At 36.6% G+C, this 24605-nt stretch overlaps 2 protein-coding genes across 3 annotated transcripts in view; both read left to right on the top strand.

Annotated features, from left to right (window-relative positions):
* Positions 1 to 7226, top strand: part of clptm1 (cleft lip and palate associated transmembrane protein 1) — a 16901-nt gene extending 9675 nt beyond the window's left edge. The window contains exons 9-12 of the mRNA XM_015393729.1: positions 1624 to 1719; positions 2782 to 2917; positions 4064 to 4231; positions 6430 to 7226. Coding sequence (XP_015249215.1) covers positions 1624 to 1719; positions 2782 to 2917; positions 4064 to 4231; positions 6430 to 6590 — 561 coding nt within the window. The 3' untranslated portion in view covers positions 6591 to 7226. The remainder of the gene's footprint in view (positions 1 to 1623; positions 1720 to 2781; positions 2918 to 4063; positions 4232 to 6429) is intronic.
* A 1680-nt stretch (positions 7227 to 8906) lies between these two features.
* relb (v-rel avian reticuloendotheliosis viral oncogene homolog B) lies at positions 8907 to 23979 on the top strand. 2 transcript variants are annotated; one of them, XM_015393728.1, is made up of 11 exons: positions 8907 to 9174; positions 9273 to 9338; positions 10298 to 10464; positions 13156 to 13461; positions 16832 to 16998; positions 17081 to 17172; positions 17647 to 17778; positions 17874 to 17978; positions 19244 to 19459; positions 19575 to 19631; positions 22736 to 23979. In XM_015393728.1, the coding sequence occupies exons 1-11, from the start codon at positions 9150 to 9152 to the stop codon at positions 23092 to 23094; spliced, it is 1692 nt and encodes a 563-aa protein (XP_015249214.1). In that variant the 5' UTR covers positions 8907 to 9149; the 3' UTR covers positions 23095 to 23979. The 2 variants fall into 2 exon arrangements, with proteins under 2 accessions (XP_015249214.1, XP_015249213.1); XM_015393727.1 differs by having other exon boundaries at positions 9270 to 9338.
* Positions 23980 to 24605: the final 626 nt, after the last annotated feature.

Genomic DNA, 24605 nt, shown 5'->3' with positions numbered 1-24605 from the left:
CACACGTTTCAAAACATCAAACAAATTTAAATATTAGTCTAAGACAACATCAGTTAATACAAAGTGCTATTTTTAAACCTACAAGGCCCTGTAAACCTAATAACTGGTTGGGTCACCCTTAGCAGTTTAACTCCAACCTAGTGTTTGCTATAACTTGCAGTCAGTCTTTTCCAGCGCTGTGGAGAAATTCTGACTCAATCATCTTAGTAGAATTCAGCAACAGGAGATGGACAGAGGTGGACTTGCTGGTGTGTTTTGGATCTTTGTCCCATTGCTAAATTGCAAACTACCACCACCGTATTTACTGTTGATATAACGCCCTTTTCCTTAACTCCATATGTTATGGGACACACACCTTCCTAAACGTCCAGGTTTTGTCCTGTCAGTCCTCTGAATATTTCCTTTTAGCTCAGCAGTGGTGTTCTTCTTGGAACTCTGCCATGCTGCCATTTTGTTCCCAGCATCTATCTTAAGGTAAACGTGAGCACTGATCTTAACCGAGGCAGTGAGGGGGACTGCAGTTCTTTGGAGAATGTGTATGATTTTTTTCCTCCCCATTAGGCAATATCTTTAGATCTTGGTATGATGTCTTGCTTTTGAAGATCTTTTGTTTGAAATCACTTTGGTCTCATTGATTTGATTTCATGATTGAAAATGATTGCAGTAATCATGCTAGAGAATGCAAACTTAGATGTCAGAAGCTGAAGTTATCTTTTACACAGGGTGCAATCACTTTTTCACACAGGGCCATGTAGTTTGAGATTTATTCACCCTTAATAGTAAAAAGTTTTATTTAAAAACAGCATTTAATGCTTTCGTGTTGTCTGTGACTAATATTTAAATGTGATGCTTTAAAAAACTCAAAGGTCATAGCTCAAACTTTTTCATCAAAATGATTCTTTTTAATCTGCTGATTTAAAAAAATCATACAGCCACAGAACGTCTAAAGTGAAGCGAATATTAAGTTTACTGAAAAAATTGTGGAAAAATGTTTTATACATTTTGATGGGTCCAAATATATAGATATTTCATTCTGGTTCTGATGCTGGCATCTACATGAAAGGATTCTACACCAATAGGAATAATGGGTTAAAGTCATCAGGATGGAGGCCAACACTACTCTACTCTCCTTTAACATGATATGCTCCTCCGTGTTTAAATTATATGAAATAAATACATACAGGATTGAAATGGGTGTTAATGAACTGTTGCCTTAAAAAAGAGGGTACAATTGAAATCAATTCCACATCAATTGTTTTACAAAATCAATTATAGTATCATTGCCACCAAACAAACATCAGTTCATTAGCAAAGTTGATTTTATACATTAATAGTAAGTAAGTTAAAAAAAAGTTTTTCATTCAATTCAGTTTATTTATATAGCGCCAATTTACAACACAAGGCATCTTAAGGCACTTTACAGTTCACCAGATCATACAATTGATTCAAAATACAGTCAAATTGATTCACTGCATTATATACAATAATCCTATAATAAAAAAAAAAAAGTCATACAGACATGCAGAAACATTTGGAGAACATTTGAAAGAATCACCCTCATTTCTTTGTCAATTTTGTTTTGTGAAATACTGTTCTGATCTATTTCTTTTTCCTTCTGCCTAGTTGGACCGGGAGAACAAAATCGCAGGGATCCTTCCAAGATTGATATTCAAAGATAAGTCAACATATGTGGAGTCTTCAACCAAAATCTATGATGACGTAAGTTAGCCTGATTTTAAAGATTCAACCATCTAATCATGTTTGGACGAAGTAGAATTCAAATTTATATAGAAAATGAAATACTGACTAAGGGTGACTAAATACTATTTAATTTATAAAGATGCACGTAGAGCAGCATCAAACTACCTCATAAATAAGGTAGTTTGTTCAGTGAATTCAATCTAGAAAGAAAAATTTAAGTAATGATTTCACACACAATAATATATTGCAGGAATGTAAAATTTGAGAATTAGCTAAGGATATTATTTAAAGCCAAATTAAATGATAACTGGTCTTAAAAGAGATGGTCTATGAAAACATGGCCAATATGTCAGACACTCCAGTCATTCAAACCCTCTAAAGGAAGACGCAGAGCTACAAAGCTTTAAGTGTCCCAGCTACAGAAGCTGGCTGTTGAGTGTGTTGCATTAAACCAGTTAAGTTTATCGTAAAGAAAAAGTTTGACTAATAGAAATGACTATTTCTAAAAGTTAAAGGGAATTTTCCATTTTTACACTGTGGCTACAGTTGGTGCATAAATAGCCACCACACACATGCATCAGGGCTAAAACCGTTAATTCCTTGAATTTGGAACGGGAGAAGCAAAAAAAGAAACAAAAAAATATATAATGTGAAGAAGACTGAAATTTGCTGAACATACTGTGCCATGTTTGGCAGTACATTTAATTGTTAAGGATGCTCTAATTTGGTCATAAACTGAGCTTTGGATTTTGCTTTAGTAATCTTATACGTTAATCTGTATACCTCATTTTTATTTTTTACATTTTTGAATTGAATTACTGGACTAAATTTATTTCTTAATGGTATAGTAATTTGCTGAAATTAATTTACTTCTAGTCATTTCCCTTTGCTTCCGCAGTCACAGATGAGTTGATAAAAATAATATAAACTTGCAATGATGTTGATGATCAACAAATGACATGAACAGGTCTTTTAATTGAGATTTTCTTTTTTTTTCTAACACATTAACCTGCAGGTATTCAATGAATGTGTAAAGCAGAGATTTGTTCTGAACTCCCTCTTGTGTCGTTCTCTTGACAGATGGCCTTCAGGTACCTGTCATGGCTACTCTATCCTCTGTTCGGCTGCTATGCAGTCTACAGTTTATTGTACGTAGAGCACAAAGGCTGGTACTCCTGGGTCCTCAGCATGCTTTATGGCTTCTTGTTGACCTTTGGTAAGTTAATCTCATGTCTATGAGCTCTTTATAACATATTTTATCGTCTTCTCAGCTATATAAAACATCCTCACACTTTCTGTGGCCATGTAAAAAAACAAACAAAAAAAATCTGAATTTAGGGTAACTTAGACCTGAAATGTTACAGAATTTTTTTTTTTACCTCGGACAGTAAAATGTGAAACTGCATTGAAGGTGCATGATAGGTAGTTGTACTTCATTATCGGGCTCTTGGGTAATTTTTCCTACTAGAGAACCCTAGACCTTCCTTTGCCCATTGACTTCTGGGGTCTTAAAAGGTATTCCCAGCCCAGAAGACTCTCGCAGTCCCTCCAGCACGCTCTGGGTTATGTATGGAATCGTCTCCTCCCAGTGGGCCATGCCTTGAAAATCTCCATAGGGAGGCACCATGGAGGCATCCAAATCAGATGTCTGCGATGTGGTTCACACAGAACCTCAGATCTTTATCAAATACCAGCAAGAGCTTTAACCCCTCAGTGAAATCCTTTGAAAATCCACATTTCAAGCCTAGAGTGTTATTGGAATCCAGGACAAGACCTTATTATCTTTGGAACATTTTGATGGCAAAAATGAATGCCAATGTAATAACATGAAATGCCAACCTGTTCAAATATGTTAAAAAACACAAACAAAAATAGGTGCTACTATAAGAAATTTATGAAAACACTCTGAGAGTGAAAGAAACACATTTTTTTTGGTACAACATAACCTTACGGGTGTTAATGCTGATACTGGCACTTACAGTTTTTAGTTTATAAACCTAAATATAATTGTTAACTAGACTTATTAATGTTTTAACTTTGCAAAAGAACGGTACTCTATTACTAAAGATCCAGTGCTGCTTTATTGATCTTAGACTGAGCTTCATGTACACATTTGTATATTTTAAGTGTAATCTCAATGCAGATTTTCCTACATTTTTTCTAGTCTTAAATTGTTCATCCACAAACCTTCTATTTTTTTTAACTTTCATCAGTTGTGTGCCTATGTTCAGTAGTGTCTGTTGATGTTTTATGCCTTATTAGAAATTGAAATATACCGATATGCTTCCTTCTTGTTGTCGTACTGCATTTTTCTGTTTTGATTTGATAACAAGCTGCTTTCTTTCTCTGCTTTGATTTTTAGGTTTTATCACAATGACACCACAGCTATTTATCAACTACAAAATGAAATCTGTAGCTCACCTCCCATGGAGGATGCTAACCTACAAGGCTCTCAATACCTTTATCGATGATCTCTTTGCCTTTGTGATCAAGATGCCCATGATGTACAGGATAGGATGCCTAAGAGATGGTGAGTCTTGACTGATTAACCTTCATTTTCATGTCCTGGATGATTTAGAATCCACAGCATCGGACTATTGAGGATCAGAGATGGTAGAAGAAAATGAAAACAAAATCTTATTTTATCCTCTGTAAGCTTTGAGAAGAAGGCATTTTTTATTTGACTTGAATATGGTGCCTGTTTTTTTGTTTGAGGTTATTCATGTTCTTACTTGTTGCTAAAATTGTTTTCATAAAGACCAAGAACCGAGTCAAAAAGTGTTGATCTGTTAGTATTGATATAATTTATTTTATCTGATCAAATAACTATTGCTTGGATGTTGGTCACTTTTCTTAATTCTCTAACCCCACCTAGTGGAAACTAAATGTAACTACTTAAACATGTGACTTATTTTCTTTAGTTTATGTGGGAGAAAGATGGTGTGATTCGCCTTAACATTTAATATGTAGTAGGAGATGATTTTGTGTTTTATCCTTTATGATTTCAATTTAAGGGGATCAAATACATTTTGATTGTCAGATTGAACTAGAGGAAAAGGAGAAAATAAGAAACCAACATCATTGAAATAAGTGATGTATTTTAAAAATAATTGTCACACAGTAGCTCTGGATTTTGGGTTGTGACTGAGGCTGGGGCATCATTTGAATTTGAATGATTCAGGTTCTGATTCTGGTACCTTGGTTCTGTTTAACTTTGTATTGATTCCGATTCTTTTAAGAGGAAAAATCTGATGTTTTAAATGAGCGGGCTAACCGGAGCTCTGTCTGGAACAACGCTACTATAATTTATCACATGGTCATTTTAAATTAGCATTTCAATTTCAAACCTTTGGACTCTAATGTAAATCTTATACATTTTCTTTTCACAGGGTTACAATTTTACATGAAGCTTCCTTTATAAAAACCTCATTAAAACACATTTACAGATAACCAATGTCTGACGCTGGAAGTATAAGACAATTTTATCCTTTTATTAACCTGATTCTGACAACATTGTGTTGCTAGACTGAGAAGCTAAAAAAATGCAGTGCAGCAGGTGTTTAGGAAGGTGTCCCTTCAGAATTTATATCGTTAGCATCATCGGTTGGAGTGTTTAGAGTTATGTTTAGTGTTTTGCAGTGGTGTCAAAAGTACACACATTTATCACTTAAGTAGAAGTATAGATACTGCAGTTTAAAAACACTCTGGTAAAAGTTGAAGTATGAACTTAACCTCTTTACTCAAGTAAAAGTGAAAAAGTATGTGCTTCAAAAACTAAAAGTATAAAATTAAAAAGTAACCTTTTAATAAAAAAACAAACAAAAAAAAGATGCCACTATATGAAATTAATTTATTATTTTCATAATTTTTCGACTATTTTGAAAAATTCTTTGATAGGCCCTAGGATGTGGGAGGTCTTGTTGGTCTCCGTCTCCCGATACGCTCTCACCTGTGTCCGACCTTGTAGCATGGCATAGACAATTCACTTTTGCAGTTTGAAGAGCACCTGCTTGCTTCTGATGATTTCCTTTGGCATCAGCACAAATTTGACGAACAGCTAACCAATGAGTGTTTGCGTTATATGACTCATCCAATTACAGTAGTTTTCACTAGATGTGGATGGCACCAATGATCTGCTTTGGATGGGGCACATGACGTGAAATAGATATTTATAAACATTTAACCGAAGCCCAGAGTAGCGAGTAACGTTTGTTTTAAAAATGTAAGGAATAGAAAGTACAGATGCTTGTGTGAGAATGTAATGAGTAGAAGTCAGAAGTAGGAAGAAAAACAAAGTACTGTAGTAAAGTATAGATACCTAAAAAGTGTGCTTAAGTAGAGTAACACAGTATTTGTACTTTGTTACTTGACACCTCTGGTGTTTTGGGCAGATGGTCCTACCTGAGTTATGGATCTGTTCCTTCCCCAGCCTCTCGGTTTTAGGTGGACCACTGTGTCTTGGTATATTTCAACTTAAGCATGTTCAGATGGGTTAAACGGGTCTCTGGGGGTGTTAAAAATTGGAATGTTTTATGACTTAATTCTGCGTTGAACTTGTCAACATCCTTCTCCCTGATCAGTCTGCTTTCTTCATTGGTTTTCTTGATGCTTTAATTTAGATACAAGTTATGTTATTGTGTTAGTCTAACATTTAAAACTATTATTTTGTTTTCTGATGTAAATGCCTAGCTGGAGCTGTACGCGTTACCTCTGCCTCTTCTCTTGCAGATGTGGTGTTCTTCATCTACCTTTACCAGCGTTGGATCTATCGCGTCGATCCCAACAGAGTCAATGAATTTGGCACCAGCGGATTGGACCACACCCAGAACAACACAGCAGAGACTCCAGCTGTCACAGACAAACCAGAGGGAGAGAAAAAGAACGATTAAACATGATCCCGCTCTTATCTTTGCCCGTGGCTCTGACTGCTGGGTTTGAAGAGGACTTGTGGAAGTTAGTGCAGGGAGGGGAGTGGCCTTTATGGAAGCCACTATAACAAGAAAAAACATACAAACAAAGTTGCAGATTAACCCTTCCTTCTGATCTCTTTGTGGATCCAGAGCCCTATTCAGTGTAGACTTGGTAAATTCTTATTTCTGTTCCACCACCCTCCCCTGCCCTCTCGTTTTGCAGTTCAAGTGAAGTAAAACAAAAAGTGACGTTCTGTATTCTGTAAGATTTCTTTTCAGAGGGTAACAATGTGTTCGACTAGATATTTGAAGGGGAACAGTTGGCAGTTATTCTCCATTTGACTTCTAAAACTGAAGAAAAAAGCCAAGTGCAACTTTTGTTCTTTGTGTCGATTCCTCGTGAATTTTCTTTTCATTCCATGTGAGCGCTGCGTTTCAGGTCGCCTAGAAATTAATGTGTAGTGTTGGAGGAAACTGGAAAGGTTCTGAGCCACACTGGAGGAAGAGACGTGGTGACAAAACGGACGACCCTGCAGGGCGCGCTACGCACGAAACAATGACTACTACGCTAGATTTTTAACAACGGTTAATGGTCTAGACTTGAACAGATAGGAATAAAAAAAAAATAACAGCCTTGTTGGTATTAATAGAAAATTATAAAATAAAGACTTGATTTCTTTTTCTTTTTTTCAAATCCCTGAAGCATTTTTTGTATCAACCTTAAACTGTACAGACTCCTCAATATTTAATGTTCGAACTGTTCAGAAATCGGTGAGTTGTACATCTAATTCCCCCCCCCATCAGCTGGATGTCTGATTGTCTCATTAACTTCATCAAATCACAGCAGCGAGAGGACACACCAGATTTGAGCAAACAGAACTATTCTCTTTTATGGTGTTTTTTTTCTTTCTTTTTTTATTTTCAGTGCTGTAAATTAAAAGAAAAGGGTGCATATTAAATTTTTGAGCCTTCATGTTTATAGTAAAAACTAAGTGTGATTTAAAATGTCTATGCAATGCTTTTTTCCAGATTTTACTTTGTATTTGTGTTTTTCATAATGTTTTTCACTTGGAACTACATTTTATTGGTTTCTTAATGATACTGGAAGAGAAGATATGTTTGAAAAGCATCCACAATATCATTCGGTTTTCAGTCCTCCAAATTGTCTCTTACAATTCTTGTATGTCTGCAAAACAAAAGCAACCAGCATTTAGTTTCCTGCAGCCTCAAGAGAATTGCCAATAGACTCTGAGTTTGCAAATAAAATATTAACTGTACTTATGCTTTATCCATCAATTGGATTATTAGGAGTGGTATAAAGTTGAAGCCAGTATATTTTTACAGATGTTTTATCATTAAAGTGAATGAATACATTCCAGTCCTTTAGTTTCACTTAATAGAACGTGAAACAGACAAAATATTTCGGGGAAAGTTAAACAGCTTAGCAACAGCCAAGCACAGTGGTTGCTATCTTTTTTTTTTTTTGCTTGGCCAGTGTTTGTGCAAACATTACAGAACCGGGGCTTGCTGTGTATACATAATACTAAACATGCAGAAAAGGGTTGTTTAACCTTTTGGAAAGTGCTTAGTAAATCTTCACTTCTAAGTTTGACCCTTATGTGGGTTATAGATATTTGTGTTTAATATCCCTGTAAACTGCACATCTGTAAGATATAAATTGGTTTTAGAACCTCTGATTCAAGTTCAGATTTTAAAGGTCCACTTTGCAGTCAGTTTCTTATGAAATCCTGCTTTAAAAAAATAATCATTAAGTGGTGTAGCAGTGGTTTTGGAGCATCTGCTGAGTCACTGCTTCCTGTAAACGGCTCTCCTTTCGTTTTCTGTTTCCTTTAAACCGCGATTTCTCGTCGTGGCCGCTAGATGTCATTATTGCTCCTATAACTACTGACTGGGTGGAAAAGAAAAGCTGTCAAAAACACGGTTAGTCACGTCACACCTATGTGGGGAGGAGGCGGAGTCTTCAAACGTGCAGAGAGGTTATTGGTTAGGAATAAAAGATAAAAAAGTATTTTTTGGTTAAACAGATCAGAGGCTGATGCAACCAGGAGAAATACTAAAGTTTTTCCTCACCACGTGAAACTTATTTGGGTTTGAAATAGTTTTGATTTAAATGTGAAGCCCAGATTAGCATATAGAGAAAATGGGTTTATAAGTTTTGTCATAATATAAAATCCAACAAAATTCTATCATTTCCAAACCTTCTGGTTCTGCTGCAGCAGAGCGGGGGGGTTTCCCGTAGGAGAGGTGACGCGGCGCTCCGGGGATTTCCGCGCTGCTCTGCAGCCAATCAGAAACGCTGCGGAAACACGGACAAGAAGCTGAACTTCTCTCTGTCAGCTTTAGGCACATGCAGTAGATTCGCGTCGACACCTCTCTTTAGACTCACTTTAGGGTTTGTAACCAAGCTGAAAGCCACAGGGCTTCTGATAGAGAGCGAGAACATCTGGACTCCTCCGCGCTGAAGAGGAGGCGAACCCACGAAGGCGGACATCAGGGTCTCCACAGCCTCCACGCGTGATGAAAAACATGGACTTTTTCAAAGGTATATCAGATGGGGTTTTTAAATATAGTTTATTTCATCTAAACTGGCACCCTCATCCTCAGACTTCTTATTTTCGCTATAATTATTTGTCATAGCAGAGGAGCCAACACCCAGTTCAGGAATCAACCTTTATTCGCACCATTCTGCTTCCAATGGAGAACTCGGTGAGTTTATCACACTATAAAGCCTGGTAGGTCCTCATGCCTGGCCCCAGTTCACCTCATCTTACAGCTGGACTGATGATGATTCACAGTTTTAATGCATTAGATCAAATTTTTAAATATATTCTTGCATCTGTTCCTAGTTCTCCTTAATTTGCATATTCTGATGCTTTATAAATTGCATTGACAATTTAAAACCTCAAATTCATATTACAAAAATGTAATATCTCTTTGATTAAATACATTGACATTAGTGTTAAGGTGTCAGGTGGTTGCTTTGTTTACCTTTCTGCATCTTGAATGCACGAGAGCTCCCATCCAATCAGAGCGTTGTATCCAACCTAAGATCACATTTTAACTTTTTGCACTGCAAAAGAAAAAAAAGAATGTTTTCTATAAAAATGTATGCTCTGATAAACATTCCCCATGCATGCTGAAGCATAGTGGTGTCAGTATCATGCTGTAAGGCTTGATAGGAGGGATTGATTAAGTTTAATAGACTTTATGATGATTTATGATTGAACTGCAGTTTCTCCGTCCAGCAGATCAGCTACCCTGATCATACAGTCAGAATCAAAATAGAAAAGTTTAATCAAAGCATGATTGTGTTTTAGAATAGTCCAGATCTGAATTCAGAATATGGAGAAAGACATCAAATTTGGTCATCTGAGTTATGCTGCTTTGCTGTAGAATTGGGGAAAGTGGCTAAATGTAGATATAAGCCTTTCTTACATCACATAAAATCCCAATAAAAAGCATAGGAGTCTGAATTTGTTATATAATCAAACAAGGAAAATGTCTGGGGGAAAAAAACACACTTCTTACATTAAAATAGATTTTATATATACAGTCATAAATAGGATACAGACACTTAAATACACATGTACATTTTTTCTTACCTGTTAACCTATTTCTGGATCTGTGGATTCATTTTTTCAAATTTTTTTCTTTTTTGTGTGCAGACTTAATAACAGAACTTATCAATGGCTACCGTGAGTCACAGCCAGGCTCTCTTCCTGGGCCGCCCCCTCCTCCAGACCCTTACAGCCAGGGCGTTTCAAGCAGCTACGCTGTCCAGCAGAACCCCCAGTCTGCATCAAAACCTGTGTTGGTACCCAGGGGCACTGCAGTGAGTATTGCTTTAGTTAAAAGCAATTTCCTCCATCTCTTCTTGCTTTCTGCTTTACCAAAAAAAATTAACCAGTGAATAAGGAGGATTTGTTTGAATATAAAAAAGCAGATTTTAAAGGGTAGCCTATTTTTTTTTTTTTTGCAAGTATCTCAAGTCTCTTGTACTTACATGCAATAAATGTTTTTATTTTTATAATAAACCTGTTATCTACTAGCGCTACTTATATTTTCCCCTCATAGATGATAATGTTAAAATATCTACTTTTATTAGAAAGAAAAACATATATATATTTGTACAGCCCATGAAAAGGAATCTTACCAAGACTTTTAAGATTTATGACCTTTTATTTTTGTTTAGGCTGTGCATCTAGGTGATGTTTGATTTATAGCAGCCTGAGTGTCAATAATAGTATAAATATTTTATTATTATTAGAAGTTGTGGCTATAAACATCTATTCTGTAGGCTTTAGCTGTGTGTTGAGGAAGCAGTGAAAGGCTTGTTGATTAGGATTGCAGACAGATGCTGGTTTCTGTTGTCCCCCTCCTCTCCCCTAGCAGCTGCTGGGCAGTGCCACAGGTCAAACTCTTAGCAGAAAGCACGTGATTTACAGGCAGCGGGCAGATCAGAGGTGTTGTAATCTGATAAGGTAGTTGTGATGCTGCAGCCTGCACAGACAAGCCAAAAGGAAGGGCAGCGGAGGAGAAGTTGTTTTCACTCGGTCTGTGTGGCTAAACTGTTGTGTGTAAATGCAGTTTTTAATACTTTAACCCGCCTCTCTACAGAGAAAGAGGGAGGACGTCATGTTGAAAAATGTGCAATTGGACTGAGTGTGTGTGTGAATCACTGAATGTGGAGTAAGACGCCTTGGTCAAGTTTCCTGACTTGAAAAAATCCTGTTTGCAGTCCCTTTCTGCCTGAAAAGCCAAACCCACTGAAGGTTAAAGGTTGTTTTTTTTTTTCTTGCTCAACGTCTCCTGCCATTGGTGGAATATCGTCACGCTAAGCAGACTTCCTGTTACTTCTTCCGTGGTCCCAGCTTCTTTTGTTTGTGTATGTGATAATGTGAGTGTTTTACAGTGACTGGTCCTCCAACTGCGCTGTGAAAAAGCAGACGTCCGTGTCTCTGTAGGATGTTGTGAGAGATGATCTCACGTCTGCGGGGAGAGCCACCCTGATCTCCTGAGGAGAAACTTTATGAGCTCCTGGGCTGATTAACGTCTACTCTTTTAGCTCTGTGTTCTGTTAAGGTTTGTACTTAGATCAGTGGAGTTAGGTGACGTTCTCTGTAGGTTTAGGATTCAATGTGTGTTCAGCTTTGCAGAAATCATTAAAAGGAGAGAGAGAGAGAGAGAGAGAGAGAAAGAAAAAGCAACAAAAACGAAAGATAATGAGGGGGAAACGGAAAAGCTCGGTGGTCTGTGGTGTAACGGAAAAAAATAGGCATCAGATGTAGGGGGAGGAGTCAGGGAGCACATGCTTAATTCTGTGTGCTGATAAAAAGCACATGTATGACGGAATAAACAAGCAGACTTAACTTGCTGTAATTAGCTGATAAACAGCTGTTTCTCTGGTGTCTGTTTGATAGACTTTAAATTAATGAAACCCACACTTTAGATGTAAATTACTTGAGCTTGCTTTAACTGCTGCTGCTTTTCTTGTCTGAGGGGTAAGAAAACGTTTACAATTTTTAAATTGATTTCTTTGGCTAATCTTTTCTTCTATTTTCAATTTACTCTGCTGTCTAATTGTTAACCGGATGACACATTTCTAGCTTTCAGGTATGAAATAACGACAAGTTAGAAGAAGTACTTTTGTTTTATCATTCAGATCTATTCTAAAGTTTATTATAATCTTCTCTAGTTATATCACCGATTTAAATCCTTGTTTTCTTTAGTTTATATCAAAAAACCAATGACTTCTTTTTTGTTCTTTTGAAACTGCTTTAAAATTTTTAAGATTGGCAGATATTTTCTTTTAGTCAGTTTGTATGTTTATAAATTAAGACGTTAGTTAAATTCAGTGGAAGCCCAGAGATGTATGAAGTTATTTAAAAGGAAGGGATTTGTCAAGGCAGGCCTGAGAGAGAGAGTAAAACTTTGAGCAGATAACAGGAAGGTTAACTGGGTTAAAGAAACGTAAAGAATGTGGGCAACATTTTAGAAAACTATAGAGAATCTGGCTTTAGAAAAGCAATAACAGAGTTAACTGTCAACCTAAGATGTTAAAGGATGTCTTAAATGTCCAATTTTGTCATTGTTTTGTCTACTTTTAGAATGGTAACATTTTGTTCTTCAGCAATGGCTCATCCACATATGGTCTCACATCTTCTGCCTCTAACTTGTATTTTTCATTTTTAAATCATTGCAGAAAGGCTAGAAGAAAATGTTACACACAGCGTAGTGTAGTTTTTCAAGAGAAATAAAAATGTTATAAAATTAGAGTTACAAAAAAATGGAGTCTGTATTTTGGTTTGTATCTTCCACACAAGTCACACCACTGCTATATAAGTATGATTATATCAGCAGAGAGATTTATCCTGCCCAATCTTATGCAGTTTTTCCCAACGTAAGCTTGCGGTTAATGCAAATGAGGCAGCAATAAAAGCTTCTGAGGGACTTGACATAAAAGAAAGTTGAAATGTTTCTTCATGCTAACATGCTTTACTGTTGTTTTTCGTTTCTCTCTCAGCCCAGCCCACTCGGCTCAATTGCGTCTGCTCATCATTCCCACCCCTCTGGGTCCTTGGCGGGCCTCGCTGTTCAGGGCCGGGGGCTTTCTCGTTCGGTGACCAACAAGGCCTCCGTTTCTTCCCACCAAGGCCTCCAAAGCAACGCTAACATGTTGGAGCAGATTTTGGAGAAGCCCAAGCTGGTGGTGGTGGAGGAACCCAAGGACAGGGGAATGCGGTTTCGCTACGAGTGTGAAGGACGCTCTGCCGGCAGCATCCTAGGGGCTTCCAGTACCGATAACAACAAGACGCAGCCCACAATAGAGGTACACCTACCATTTCGGTTTCGTTACCTAAAAGGGAGTTTACTGCCCCAACAAAACGGTTAGAGAGGCTAACCACAACTGCTGGTGTTTGTTGTGAACCCCTGCAAAGAAAGTGTGTGGAAATTGGGGCGGAGCTGATAGAATGTGGTGGGTTACCATCGATCAGAAAGTCCCCGCAAATCCCAGCCCTGCTGTGGTCAGACACTCGAGGTTTATCCCCTTTCTTTCTACAACATCACACCCAAACACCTTCAACCCATACACATACAGCTGTGCTTTTAAGTTTACGTACCCTTCCAAAGGAAGAAAAAAAAATCAGCTGCTGGTAAAATAAACTGAAATTGACAAACATAATAGTCAAGTTGGTGAAACAGTTGGAGATTTCAAAAAGAAGATAATAAAGAGGTTTAAATATGCAGAACAGCATCAAACTGGATCAACAGGTTATTCTATGACAGCTGCAACAACCAGATTCTCTTTCACTGTCAACTCATTGTCATTTTTTTATTTTTGAATGTAACCAACAGATAAAATATTGGTCTCAGCCTCTCTTAGGTCTTTTGCTGCTTTAACAGCATATTACATTTAGCAATAATAAACATGTTTCTAATCAAGATTTATGTCTTGGGACTGATGTGGCTATGGAAGATGTTCTTCATGTGTTGTTTGCTTTTATCTTAAGAGTTGTTATCTTCCAGTGATGGCTGGAATAGTTTTTTTGGTTCCCTAGCAGGTTTTTAAAAGAAAATTAGCTGTGATTTCAAACTGTTCGTTCCTGTTTATTCTAACCGGGTTCCCTGGACCTATTGCCTACTACAGAGAATGTTTACTCTTATCAACCCACATCAGTTTTGCTTAATGCCTCGGTAATTGCTTTGTTCCTCCTTTTTTTTTTTTTCTTTTTTTTTTAAGTACCATCTTTTAGACATGGTTCCCCTGGTAATGTAGTTGTCATTGCTTTCGCTGTTGTTTCTGCTGTGTTTGATCAGTTTGAATCAGTGACTTTATATCATTAGAGAAAATACAAATGCAGGACATGAGAACTTATAATTGCCTCTTATCCCTCCAAAGCTTTTAAATACATTTATTTTAATTTAATTAGTCCTGCTGTCCTATCTTTTAAACACGTGTCTTAGTTCAGGATATCATGTTTTTTGCTAATTTTCTCATTTCCTTTCAAAGATTTTAAAGCATTATTTTAAATTAACAACAGTCTTCTTTTTAATTATTATTGTAATTTTGAAAACAGAAAAAGAATAATCAGGCTGGCTTTAGATTGTGACATAGCACAGAGTCTGCCTTCGTTGAAGTGCATACGTATATTGCTATGTCTTTAGACAGTGTGGTGCTGCTGGACCTCACGACAGCTTTTGATCATTCTGTCCCATTTAAAGGCTGATCTATACTCAGAAACCAGGTCATCAGCGTGTGTGTTACAGTTGATGCAGATATGCCCCGGCCCCTTCCGCAGACACTCTGGTGCAGCTCTTCCAAATTGTAGGTGACCGCAGACAGTGCTGCCGAAAGGAGGCCTCTGATTGGTCAAATCTACATCAGCTCTACACTATGCGTATTTCCTGTTTGGTACCTTACCGGCTTGTTTTGTTTGCGTGAGAGCGCTGGGACCCTTTTTACACCTGGATCCCCGCTCTTTTTCGCCCTCTTGTCCCTCCGTTGTCGCACAAACTTGCCCCTTGCGTTTTTCCATTTCTTGACTGCCTCGACTGTATCTAGACCCACAGCGGGTTCGTGATTGCCCCTCTTGCGTTGTGGCTTTGAATGACATAGTGTAGACCATACTTCAAAATTGGGCATAAATCAAAAATATCTACGTCATAACTGCGACAAGCCAACTGTTACACAGTGCTGATGGTGTATAACCAGCCCTTAAGCCAGCATGGTTTACAGCCTATCTGACAGAGAGCTATTTCACATTTCGGATTAATAAAGTATCCTCCTATATTTCTCTATCATGTGGGACTCCACAGGGTTCCATTCTCTGTCCCCTTTTTTCCCCTATATATGGTGCAGTTCAATTAAACAAGTTGTCTTTATTTACATCAGTGCTCTCAATTTTTAATTTAGCATTATTATAGCTTTTACTGGTCTCTTTATTGGTCTGTTTTTCATGGATGTGCTTAAATTGTTTTCAGCTGGTTTAAAACAAAACTGAATAATTTTTTTATTTAAGGAAGACAGTTTAAAACGTGACTTACAGCTTGCATCTAGAAACATGCATCTAGTAATCATCATACAGGCTTGAAATCTGGGTGTAGCAACAGACTCAGACCAGAACCTTTAGAGGCACATGAGGGCTGTAAAAATTCAGCCTTCTGTCACTTAAAGAACATCTCCAGGATTAAAGCACTAACATATTAAGATCTGCTAAAAAAAAAACAAATTCATGCTTTCATCTTTAGTAAGAACTGATTACTTCAACAGAGTATTTTTTAAAGACCTTCCGAAAAAGTTGAAAAGTTAGATGCAGTCGGTTCAGAATAATGCTGCCCACATCCTCACTAAAACTGAGAAAGTGGAGCACATAATGCCAGTTCTTACACTGGCTCCCCGTCTCTCAGAGAATAGACATTAAACTATGTCTGTTAGTCTATAAATTACTGAATGGCTTAGTAGCAAAATACATCACAGACTTTTTGTCTGCTCTTGTCGTGAACCAAAATCAAACAAGAAGAAGCAGCATTTAGTTCTATTGCTCCACTAATCTGGAACAAACCCCCAGAAAATTGTAAAAGTAGCGAAACTTTCTTTGCTTTAAATCCAGATTAAACCTTTGTTTTAAATGACCTTTGACTGAGCTGCCTAAACATTATTTTAATTTATAGTCCAACTTTCTTCCACTTCATGTTTTTTTTTTTTTTTTATTATCTTGCTATGTATTTTTCCTATGTGATTTCCTGTCATGTACAGCTGTTGTTTTATTGTCTGATACAAAGGGTTATTTACATCAGTAAATTATTTAAAGTAGTAGCAGTGGGTAGAAAGTGTTTTCTCATGTATTTTTTCCATTTAAGCATCAAACAAAAAAGACTTTGCATGTTTTCTAAGGCAGGAAATGGTATCTCGTGATTGTTATGGAGGTTCTGACACAGAAAAATTTTTGACCAACAACTACTTTAACATTGCCATTTTTTTGCTCATCAGGCAAAAAGTCTAACTGACTGTTGTATCTTGCATGATTTGTTTCCAAATTCAAAATACTCTGATTATCGTAACATTTTAAAGCATTTATGTTAAGAGCTTACTGTAGTCTTGTGTTGACCGTCTATCTTTAATTTACCATTTGTGCTCTATTGAAATGTGTTTCTATTTTGTTCAGTAAAAGATTGATTTGTCTTTCTGTCTGTCTCAGATTCAGGGTCCCATTGACCACATCAAGAAAGTCACAGTAACGGTTTCTTTGGTCACCAAAGACATTCCCTACCGGCCTCACCCCCACTGCCTCGTGGGTAAAGATTGCGCAGTCGGTTCTGGCATCTGTGTGGTCTCCTTTAACCCTCATACCACCCGGCGTCACAGGTAAACATCCATAGGGTTACCTTATATTAAAGAACTCCTTTATTTTCAGTAGTTTTATGCTTTTGTTTGTTAAAATTTGCAGCTTTTCCAATCTTGGCATCCAGTGTGTGAGAAGGAAAGAGCTGGACGTCTCACTTCAGAGAAGGAGAAGCCACAATATTGACCCTTTTAAGAGTAAGGATCACACACAAACATGAAACTGCAGTTGTTTTTGCTCATTTGAACTGTAGGGCTGCAACTAACTTTTATTTTCTTTAATTTTTGATTAAAAATCAGATACCAACAGGTACCAACAGATTTTTTTTTTTTTTACAAAATCAAACCAGGTGAAGCTAAAACTTTTCCACTTGAGGAATTCTGGATTGAGCATATGGACAGATAAAAATCTTTTTTTTTTATGTTAAATGCAAAAATGTTTACAAATTTTTTTTTAATACAATTTTTGATATAAGTTCTGCTCTAAGTGGGTTTCTCTGTCAGCTAAAGGCATGTTTTACAGTCTCTACACTCCATGTAATGATTAATCGATTATTAAATTAGTTGACGATTATTTCAATAATGGATTAATCACAATTAATTTAATTAACTGTTTCAGCCCTGCTTAACGGTTCTGAATACCTTGCATAATGTCTCCCCTCTCTCCTTCAGCTGGTCACACTAAGAGCATTGAAGACATCGACATGAATGCAGTACGGTTGTGTTTTGAGTGTGTGCTCGAGTGGGACGACGGCAGGAAGGACGCCCTTTCCCCAGTTGTCTCCAAACCAATTTATGACAAGAGTAAGAAATTGCCCAACACTACCTGATGACTTTTTTTTCCTCCAACATCTGTGAGGATGAGCTGCGCTCACACTTTGTTCTGGGTTCTTATAAAGAGGCAACAACTACATCAGAGCTGAAGATCTGCCAACTGAATTTGAACAGAGGGTCTTGCAGAGGAAAGACGGAGGTCTACATGCTGTGCGACAAAGTGCAGAAAGGTGAGGGAGAGATTTCTCCGCTCAGAACTATTTCTGTTGGTAAAAATTTGAGACTTTTAAACGGGAGGGGCAACAAAACTACCATTAAACTTAAATAACTGACAGATTTATGCAGCAGGATATGGTTTGACATTAAAATGTAATACTTTTGAGAAACAAAAAATGTCACCTTTTTGCCAAATTCTGTTGAGATGGTTGTCTGTTAATGATCCTGAGCTTGAATTATACTTAACATTTCTGTAAATTATGTTTGAGACAAAAAGTGAAAAATGTTTTGTAGAAAATGTTTCACATTTGAAACGTTTGCTACAAAAAGTACCAAACATGCTAGAAGTTTTGAAATATAACTTCTCTGAATTTCTTTGCAGACAAGTTGTGAAATACTGGCATTATATGTTTTGATTGTAATTATTACAATTAAGGGCTTTATAAATCAAATTAAACATGATTTTCCGAGTATTTGAATAAGAACAATTCAGAAATAAAATAATAGCTAAGTGTAGAATACAGACTCTAAAAGAACATCCAACTCAAAACAGTAAAAAAGCCAAAACTGTACAAAGGTTTTACATTTTCTCATTTAAATAATGTATAGAATGTGTAATAAAAAATTCTAATAATGCATCTTTTGCAATCTGATTTTTATTCGTAAAAAAAAAAAAAAAGTAGTTATAAGATCAATTATCGTTACTTGGAGCCCTATTACAATAAGGATCAATTGCCACTATAAGTATTTAGATCCGAATGGTTAGACTTTGCATTTTTTTCTTTGAATAAACTTAATTAAATTGGATTTTTAGAATCACTATAATCTTAAATTAGCAACAACAAAAATCAAAATTGCATCCTTATTTGTTCCTATTCTGGCTATTATAAATGTAAGTTATGTTAACTATGGATATTTTGATATGTAGACTAAACACACACTGAGAAAAATGTGCGTCTTGCACCTAATATTTCACCTTTATTAGTATTTTGCTCAGAACAGACAAAGCTAAGATTAGCAGGTGGTTGCTATCTGATCAGGTAGCCAGCATGTTCCTCATTAGACATGCAGAGGAGCTTCCAAACTGTAGTTTCAAAATGGAAATGTAGTTCCTTCTTCCTCACGGCCTGTTTGTTTATTTGTTTGTTTATTTCCTGTGACTGTGAATATAAGTATATATTAGGCTCAAAGCAAACAAATTACATATTAATTCTAATATTGTTGCTGTGATTTAAAGAACAGTCACAGATTGGCCTGTTCTTTCTGCATTAATCACCAGATGACATAGAGATCATCTTCAAGCAAGGCTTGTGGAAGGCAAACGGAGAGTTTGCTCAGACAGACGTCCATCGGCAGATAGCCATCGTGTTTAAAACCCCACCCTACCAGGACCAAGACATCACAGAGGAGGTCAATGTAGGGGTCGTCCTGCGTCGCATCTCAGACCAGATGGAGAGCGAGCCCGTCACCTTCACGTACCTGCCACATAATCCTGGTAAGACAAGGAGATGTTGTCGCCTTGTTTTGGGCAAAGTTTAATCAGAGAACTGGAAGAACAGGTTGTAGAACCGCAGAAAGACGATTCCAAGCCTTGATGCTTTGTGTTTCAGATCCGTATGAAGTGAAGCGAAAAAGAGCCACAATAAAAAGGGACATCAGTGTGACAGGTAAGACTTCTGCTTTCAGTCTGACGTTTTCTTTTTTTTGTGTGACTCATGAATAAGATTTAAAAAATGACTGTTCTGTTAAAGCTGAGCAGACTCTCAGTTTAATGATCGTAGATGTTGGAACCATTCACAATCTTAAGCTCTTCTGCTTTTTTTTCTTTTAAATAACTGACAGCCCATGATATTGGATTACTGTAAACAAAAGAAATCCCCAGTAGTTTTTGTCAGTTTTACAGCTTCAGCAAATTTAGACAACCACATCCTCAAAAATATCAATGAGAGGAAGAAGGGCAGCGACGTTTGGCTCATTTAAAAATCACCAGAACATGTAAGAGTTAAAAAGGTAGCACCAGACCATGTTAGTCGTTGATTTGAGCAAATAAAGTTTCAGTGTGTTAAACAGAGCAGAACAACTGTCCCTTTTCTGGAAGTTAATTGTTAATTGTAATAAGAAAATCAATCAGGGATTATCTATAATCTAAATCTGAGAATTTTATGATTTGAATTATGATTGTTGATGCTTTTATTTTCTAGTGTTAGTTGATCAATAATCGTGGTTTTGGTTCCAGATTCAAAGAAAGTCCTTATAGGAGATTTTTAGCTCAATTAATCTTAAAACCTAATTAAAAATTCCGATCACCTATTAAGTAAAGAAATGTAGAAATAATCCTGTTGTTTTTTTCATGTTGGCTACTTGAATTCAAAGCATTCTTGAGGATCACATTGAGCCTTTTGGTTATCCATTATATCCCCCGCTTTAGAGACAAACCCTGGTGAATAAACACTGTATTGAGACAAAGGAGCCACTTGTGAACATTTTACTTCCTGAACGTACAATGACTCAGTCTCCAATGTATAAACTTAGTTATTAAAGAAAACGATTGAAGATCTTAAGTTAACAAATGAATACCTTTCAATAAAATTTTACAAAATCTAAGCTTTCGAAAAAGGTTTATAGGACTTAAAATTGAGATTTCTGATATATAAGTTTTTTTTTTTTTACACCTTTTAAACAAAAGGGAAGCCCTGAAATGATGACTGCTAGTTCAAATTGAATGGGTCAATAATCAAATGATCAAGAAAACAAAACAAACGCAAAATTATAATGTTACTAACAGGTGAGATTATCAGCTCCTTGATTTTCCTCTGACTTAAAATATGTCAGTGGGGGGTGGGGGTAATCTTAAGAAATAATAAAAGAAACATGGTGCTGTAACTTAATCACACTTAAATATATATATATATATATATATATATCTTGACATCAGGTTTGCACCCTGTTCTCTAACATTTAACATGACTGCATATGTTTAATTTAGTGATTTTATACTTGTTGAACTGAGCTGGTACAGTTAACCTGGCGGCACAGCAAAAGAACCAGGCAACATGTCTTCATTTATTGACACTTCTGAGAAAAAAACCAATAGACCTATAAAAGAAAGTATAAATCATCAATGTCATGTGGCTGCATGATTCATTGTTTTTGGTTTTTATTGAAGGAGGTTGCTCTTTATCTAAATATCACCTCCAAAGCTTCTAAAAAACATCAGTAATACGCTAATTTACAAAAAAAAAAGCCTGCTCTCCTCTTGAGGTTTATATGTGACGAGTTTATCACATGAGGATGGTGACATTTGCATGAGCTGGCCTCTAAGGCTGTTGAAATGTACAGAAACCTGAATGAAGAAGTAGGAAACTGCCCTGTAAACAATTCATGTGACATGGCAGGCCAGCTTCTTAAGGTGGACTTATATCATAAGGGGTATTTGATTAAAGGGATATTTTAAGGACTAAGATACCTGAACTTTTTCTTATAGCTCATAGCGCTGTATAGCTAACACAACACTGACAAACCACACAGCCTCTCTGAGGTGCACAGCTAAAATGCTTTGCCAAATATTAATTTCTATTTCAGTCATAGAAGAAAAGCTGCTCTAAACTCTGTGGTTTAATTGGGTTTAAATTTTTGTGAAAAGAGAAAAAAATAGCTACATCCAAAATTAGCTGAACGCAGAGTAGTTTAGAAATGTTTTTGCTAACAGGTAATGCTAACAGGTAAAAAAAAAATACATTCATATGGATGCATAAAAATTGAAACAAAGGCTTGTTTTATATAACTTTGTTCCTAATGGTGAAATTATACCGAAAATTTTTGATGGTGATATATTTTTTCTAACTTTTGTCTTCGTGAGCATCTGTTAGCCGTTAGCGCAGTTAGCACGCTAGCAGGAACAGCTGTCTCTAGAATCTTTCTAAATTTCAGATATTCCTACTTTCTGTCACAGTTTCCCAAGATATTGCCAACATTTCTAAATTCAAGATAGAAGCTGAATAGTATAGTAATTAACACTATAAACTATTGTGCAACCCACTGAACCCTTTGCTGAAACGGTGACTGTCTGATACTTTTCAGTGCTCTGAATGTTGGCACCAAGTTTTATAATAAATAAATAAATATACCCAAAGGAGGCCTAAGCAGGCTCTCCACTAACAGCAGACTTCCTTAACTACCTCCACCTTTATCCAAGTCACCTTCACAAGTTGTTAAAGACAGATTAAGCATATGGATCTATATGACATAATTTCCTTTAAACAAAAGTATCATAGGTAATATGATTAACCTCAGAACTGTTTTTCTCCTTGAACCCCAGTCGGCCTCGGCAGATGGCTGCTCACACTGAGCCTGGTTCTGCTGGAGGTTTCTTCCTGTTAAAAGGGAGTTTTTCCTCTCCACTGTCGCTACAAGCATGCTTAGTATGGGGGATTGCATTTGAGTTAATTAGTCGATGCAATCGACTGGTTTTCCTTAGATAGAAAACTTTAAATCAATTTGACTGTATGATCTGGTGAACTGTGAATTGCATTGGGATGACATGTGTTGTCAATTGGAGCTTTAAAAAAAAAAACTGAATTGAATTTTTTTTTTAATATCTGTTTATATATACCACTTATGTGTTTCCTATATAGGTTTTTGTTTGTAAGTGTGCTGCTCTCAAGTTATTTTAAAGTTATATCACCAATATGGAATATTGAACTCGCCTTTAACAGTTAATTCAGAGTTGTCTTTTTTACCTGTAATATAACCTGTTTGATATTCTTTACAGAGTCTACACCACCTCCAGAGCAGACTCTCACCTTCCCCGTGAAGACACAGTATGTGATGCCATCAGATGAGAGCCAACATCCGATTTCGCCTGCTACAGATATGGCAATTGGTGGTCCTGACTTTTTAGAAGACCCATGTCTTCTAACTGAATTCCTGTGTTGGGCTGGACAGAATTCATTAACGGATATTGACCCCACCCTTATGAATATTAACCTCAATGCAAACTATGGATCATGCCCACAGGACTTTTCCCAGTTTAACGACCTCCAGTTTAACATGCTTTTTAACGAGAGTCAGATTGCACAATCAGAACAGCAGGACAATATCATGCAGGTAAAAACAGAGGAAGAGCTATGAGGTAATGGTAGTACACGTTTCCCCTCCGGTGTCTTTGGATTTCAGACCGGTATTGATTTCCACATGCAAAGATCAGATGATGCCAGATTGAGTTTTCCCATACTGCAAGGGAGCAAACTGCACTTTGCTCCTGCTACTTGCACTGTGTAATGTGGTTTTAGATTTATTTCAGTGTCAACATGTCGGTTCTGTTTACATTTTAATTAGCCCAGATCTTTTAACTTAACTTGAAAGCCTTGCTGGTCAAGGCTTGTCCAATTCATAACATGTTAACATGAAAAAATCATCTCTGTGAGTGGTGCAAGCATTAATCTTAAGAAGTACATGTCATACTAAAGGCATTCAGAGATTCTTATTTTAATCCCCAAACAGTTCCAGAAATCGCTACTCAGTTAATCATGTATTAAGAAACAGAATATTTAGTTTGGCCTTTTCTGATTTATGGGAAAACTTCCTGCTAAATCTTCATCACAAGATTTCACACAAGTCTTAACTTTGCCTGTTACTGCTATCTTTAGATGTGACCGCAGCATTTGTTTAATTATCCACCTAGATATAATAGAAACCACTCCTCCTTCTATTCTTAGCCCTGTTTGTGTCAGTTCCCTTTGTGCCACAGTTTCGCTCCCGTGCTCTGAATTCACCTCTTGTCACATGTCCTACTTCGCCCCCTGTAGTGTAAATATGTGAAATAAAAAACATATCATATATAAGTGTGACTTCTGTGTTGTTCCCCTTGATTTAAACTGGCAATTGTGGTGAGATTTAATGCAAAAAATGTTGAATCTGGGGTTTTTATCTACTGCTTGGTCCTTTCCTTACATTCCTAATAACCTGCTCTTTGCTTCAGCTAGTGAATCCAGTGATTAGCAGGATAATTTTAAGCAAATCATGAATATCCTTTTTTTTCTTTTTTTTTTCTTTTTATAAAGTTAAAATATGTGTGATAGGATACATTATTTTCACTCAAATAAAACCTCATGCTAATAAAGCTTGTCTCACCAGAGTATGTGGCCACAGAGGTTTAGAAAAAGCTATTTCTGCTTTCCCAGTTGGTTGGATACTTTCATTGCTGACTCATACAGCGCCCAGTAAGGCCCCTCTGGTGCTGGGAAAACTTCAACATTAGGGCATGCAGGGAAATGAGATGATTTATCAAAATGCTTCTTTTCTAAGGTCGTTGAACATTTTTTGATCAAGAAATTTATTGTTACCCAGAGTGGGATATTTTTCAGCCTTCTATATATGTCCAGTTCTGTGAAAAGTAACAGCTGCCTTCATTTTATTCTTATTTTTACAATTGATCATTGAAAATCATAATTTAGCTGGCTCCATGTAAAACCCCAACCATATAAATTAAGTGGGATGAATTACTATTTTTTGGGGGGATTTCACTACTTACTAATCAAGACATGGCTACAAGGTCTGAAAAAGCAACAAATGTGTAAGGTCATTCACAAATAGATGGGAAAGATATTAAGATCCATCAATAAAATAAGGTTATGGCTTAT

The sequence above is a fragment of the Cyprinodon variegatus genome, unplaced genomic scaffold, assembly GCF_000732505.1.
Source record: "Cyprinodon variegatus isolate N-32 unplaced genomic scaffold, C_variegatus-1.0 Scaffold655, whole genome shotgun sequence".
In the NCBI taxonomy this organism is placed as follows: Eukaryota; Metazoa; Chordata; class Actinopteri; order Cyprinodontiformes; family Cyprinodontidae; genus Cyprinodon; species Cyprinodon variegatus.
The sequence above is the reverse complement of the archived record's forward strand: the minus strand, read 5'-3'. Positions and strand labels throughout refer to the sequence as shown.

Excerpts from the sequence above, each read along its gene's own strand:
- relb (XM_015393727.1), top strand. The coding sequence starts at position 9,150 with ATGAAAAACATGGACTTTTTCAAAG. Across the intron at positions 9,175-9,269 it reads AAACATGGACTTTTTCAAAG|CAGAGGAGCCAACACCCAGT; the intron begins GTATATCAGATG and ends TATTTGTCATAG. Across the intron at positions 13,462-16,831 it reads AGACGCAGCCCACAATAGAG|ATTCAGGGTCCCATTGACCA; the intron begins GTACACCTACCA and ends TGTCTGTCTCAG.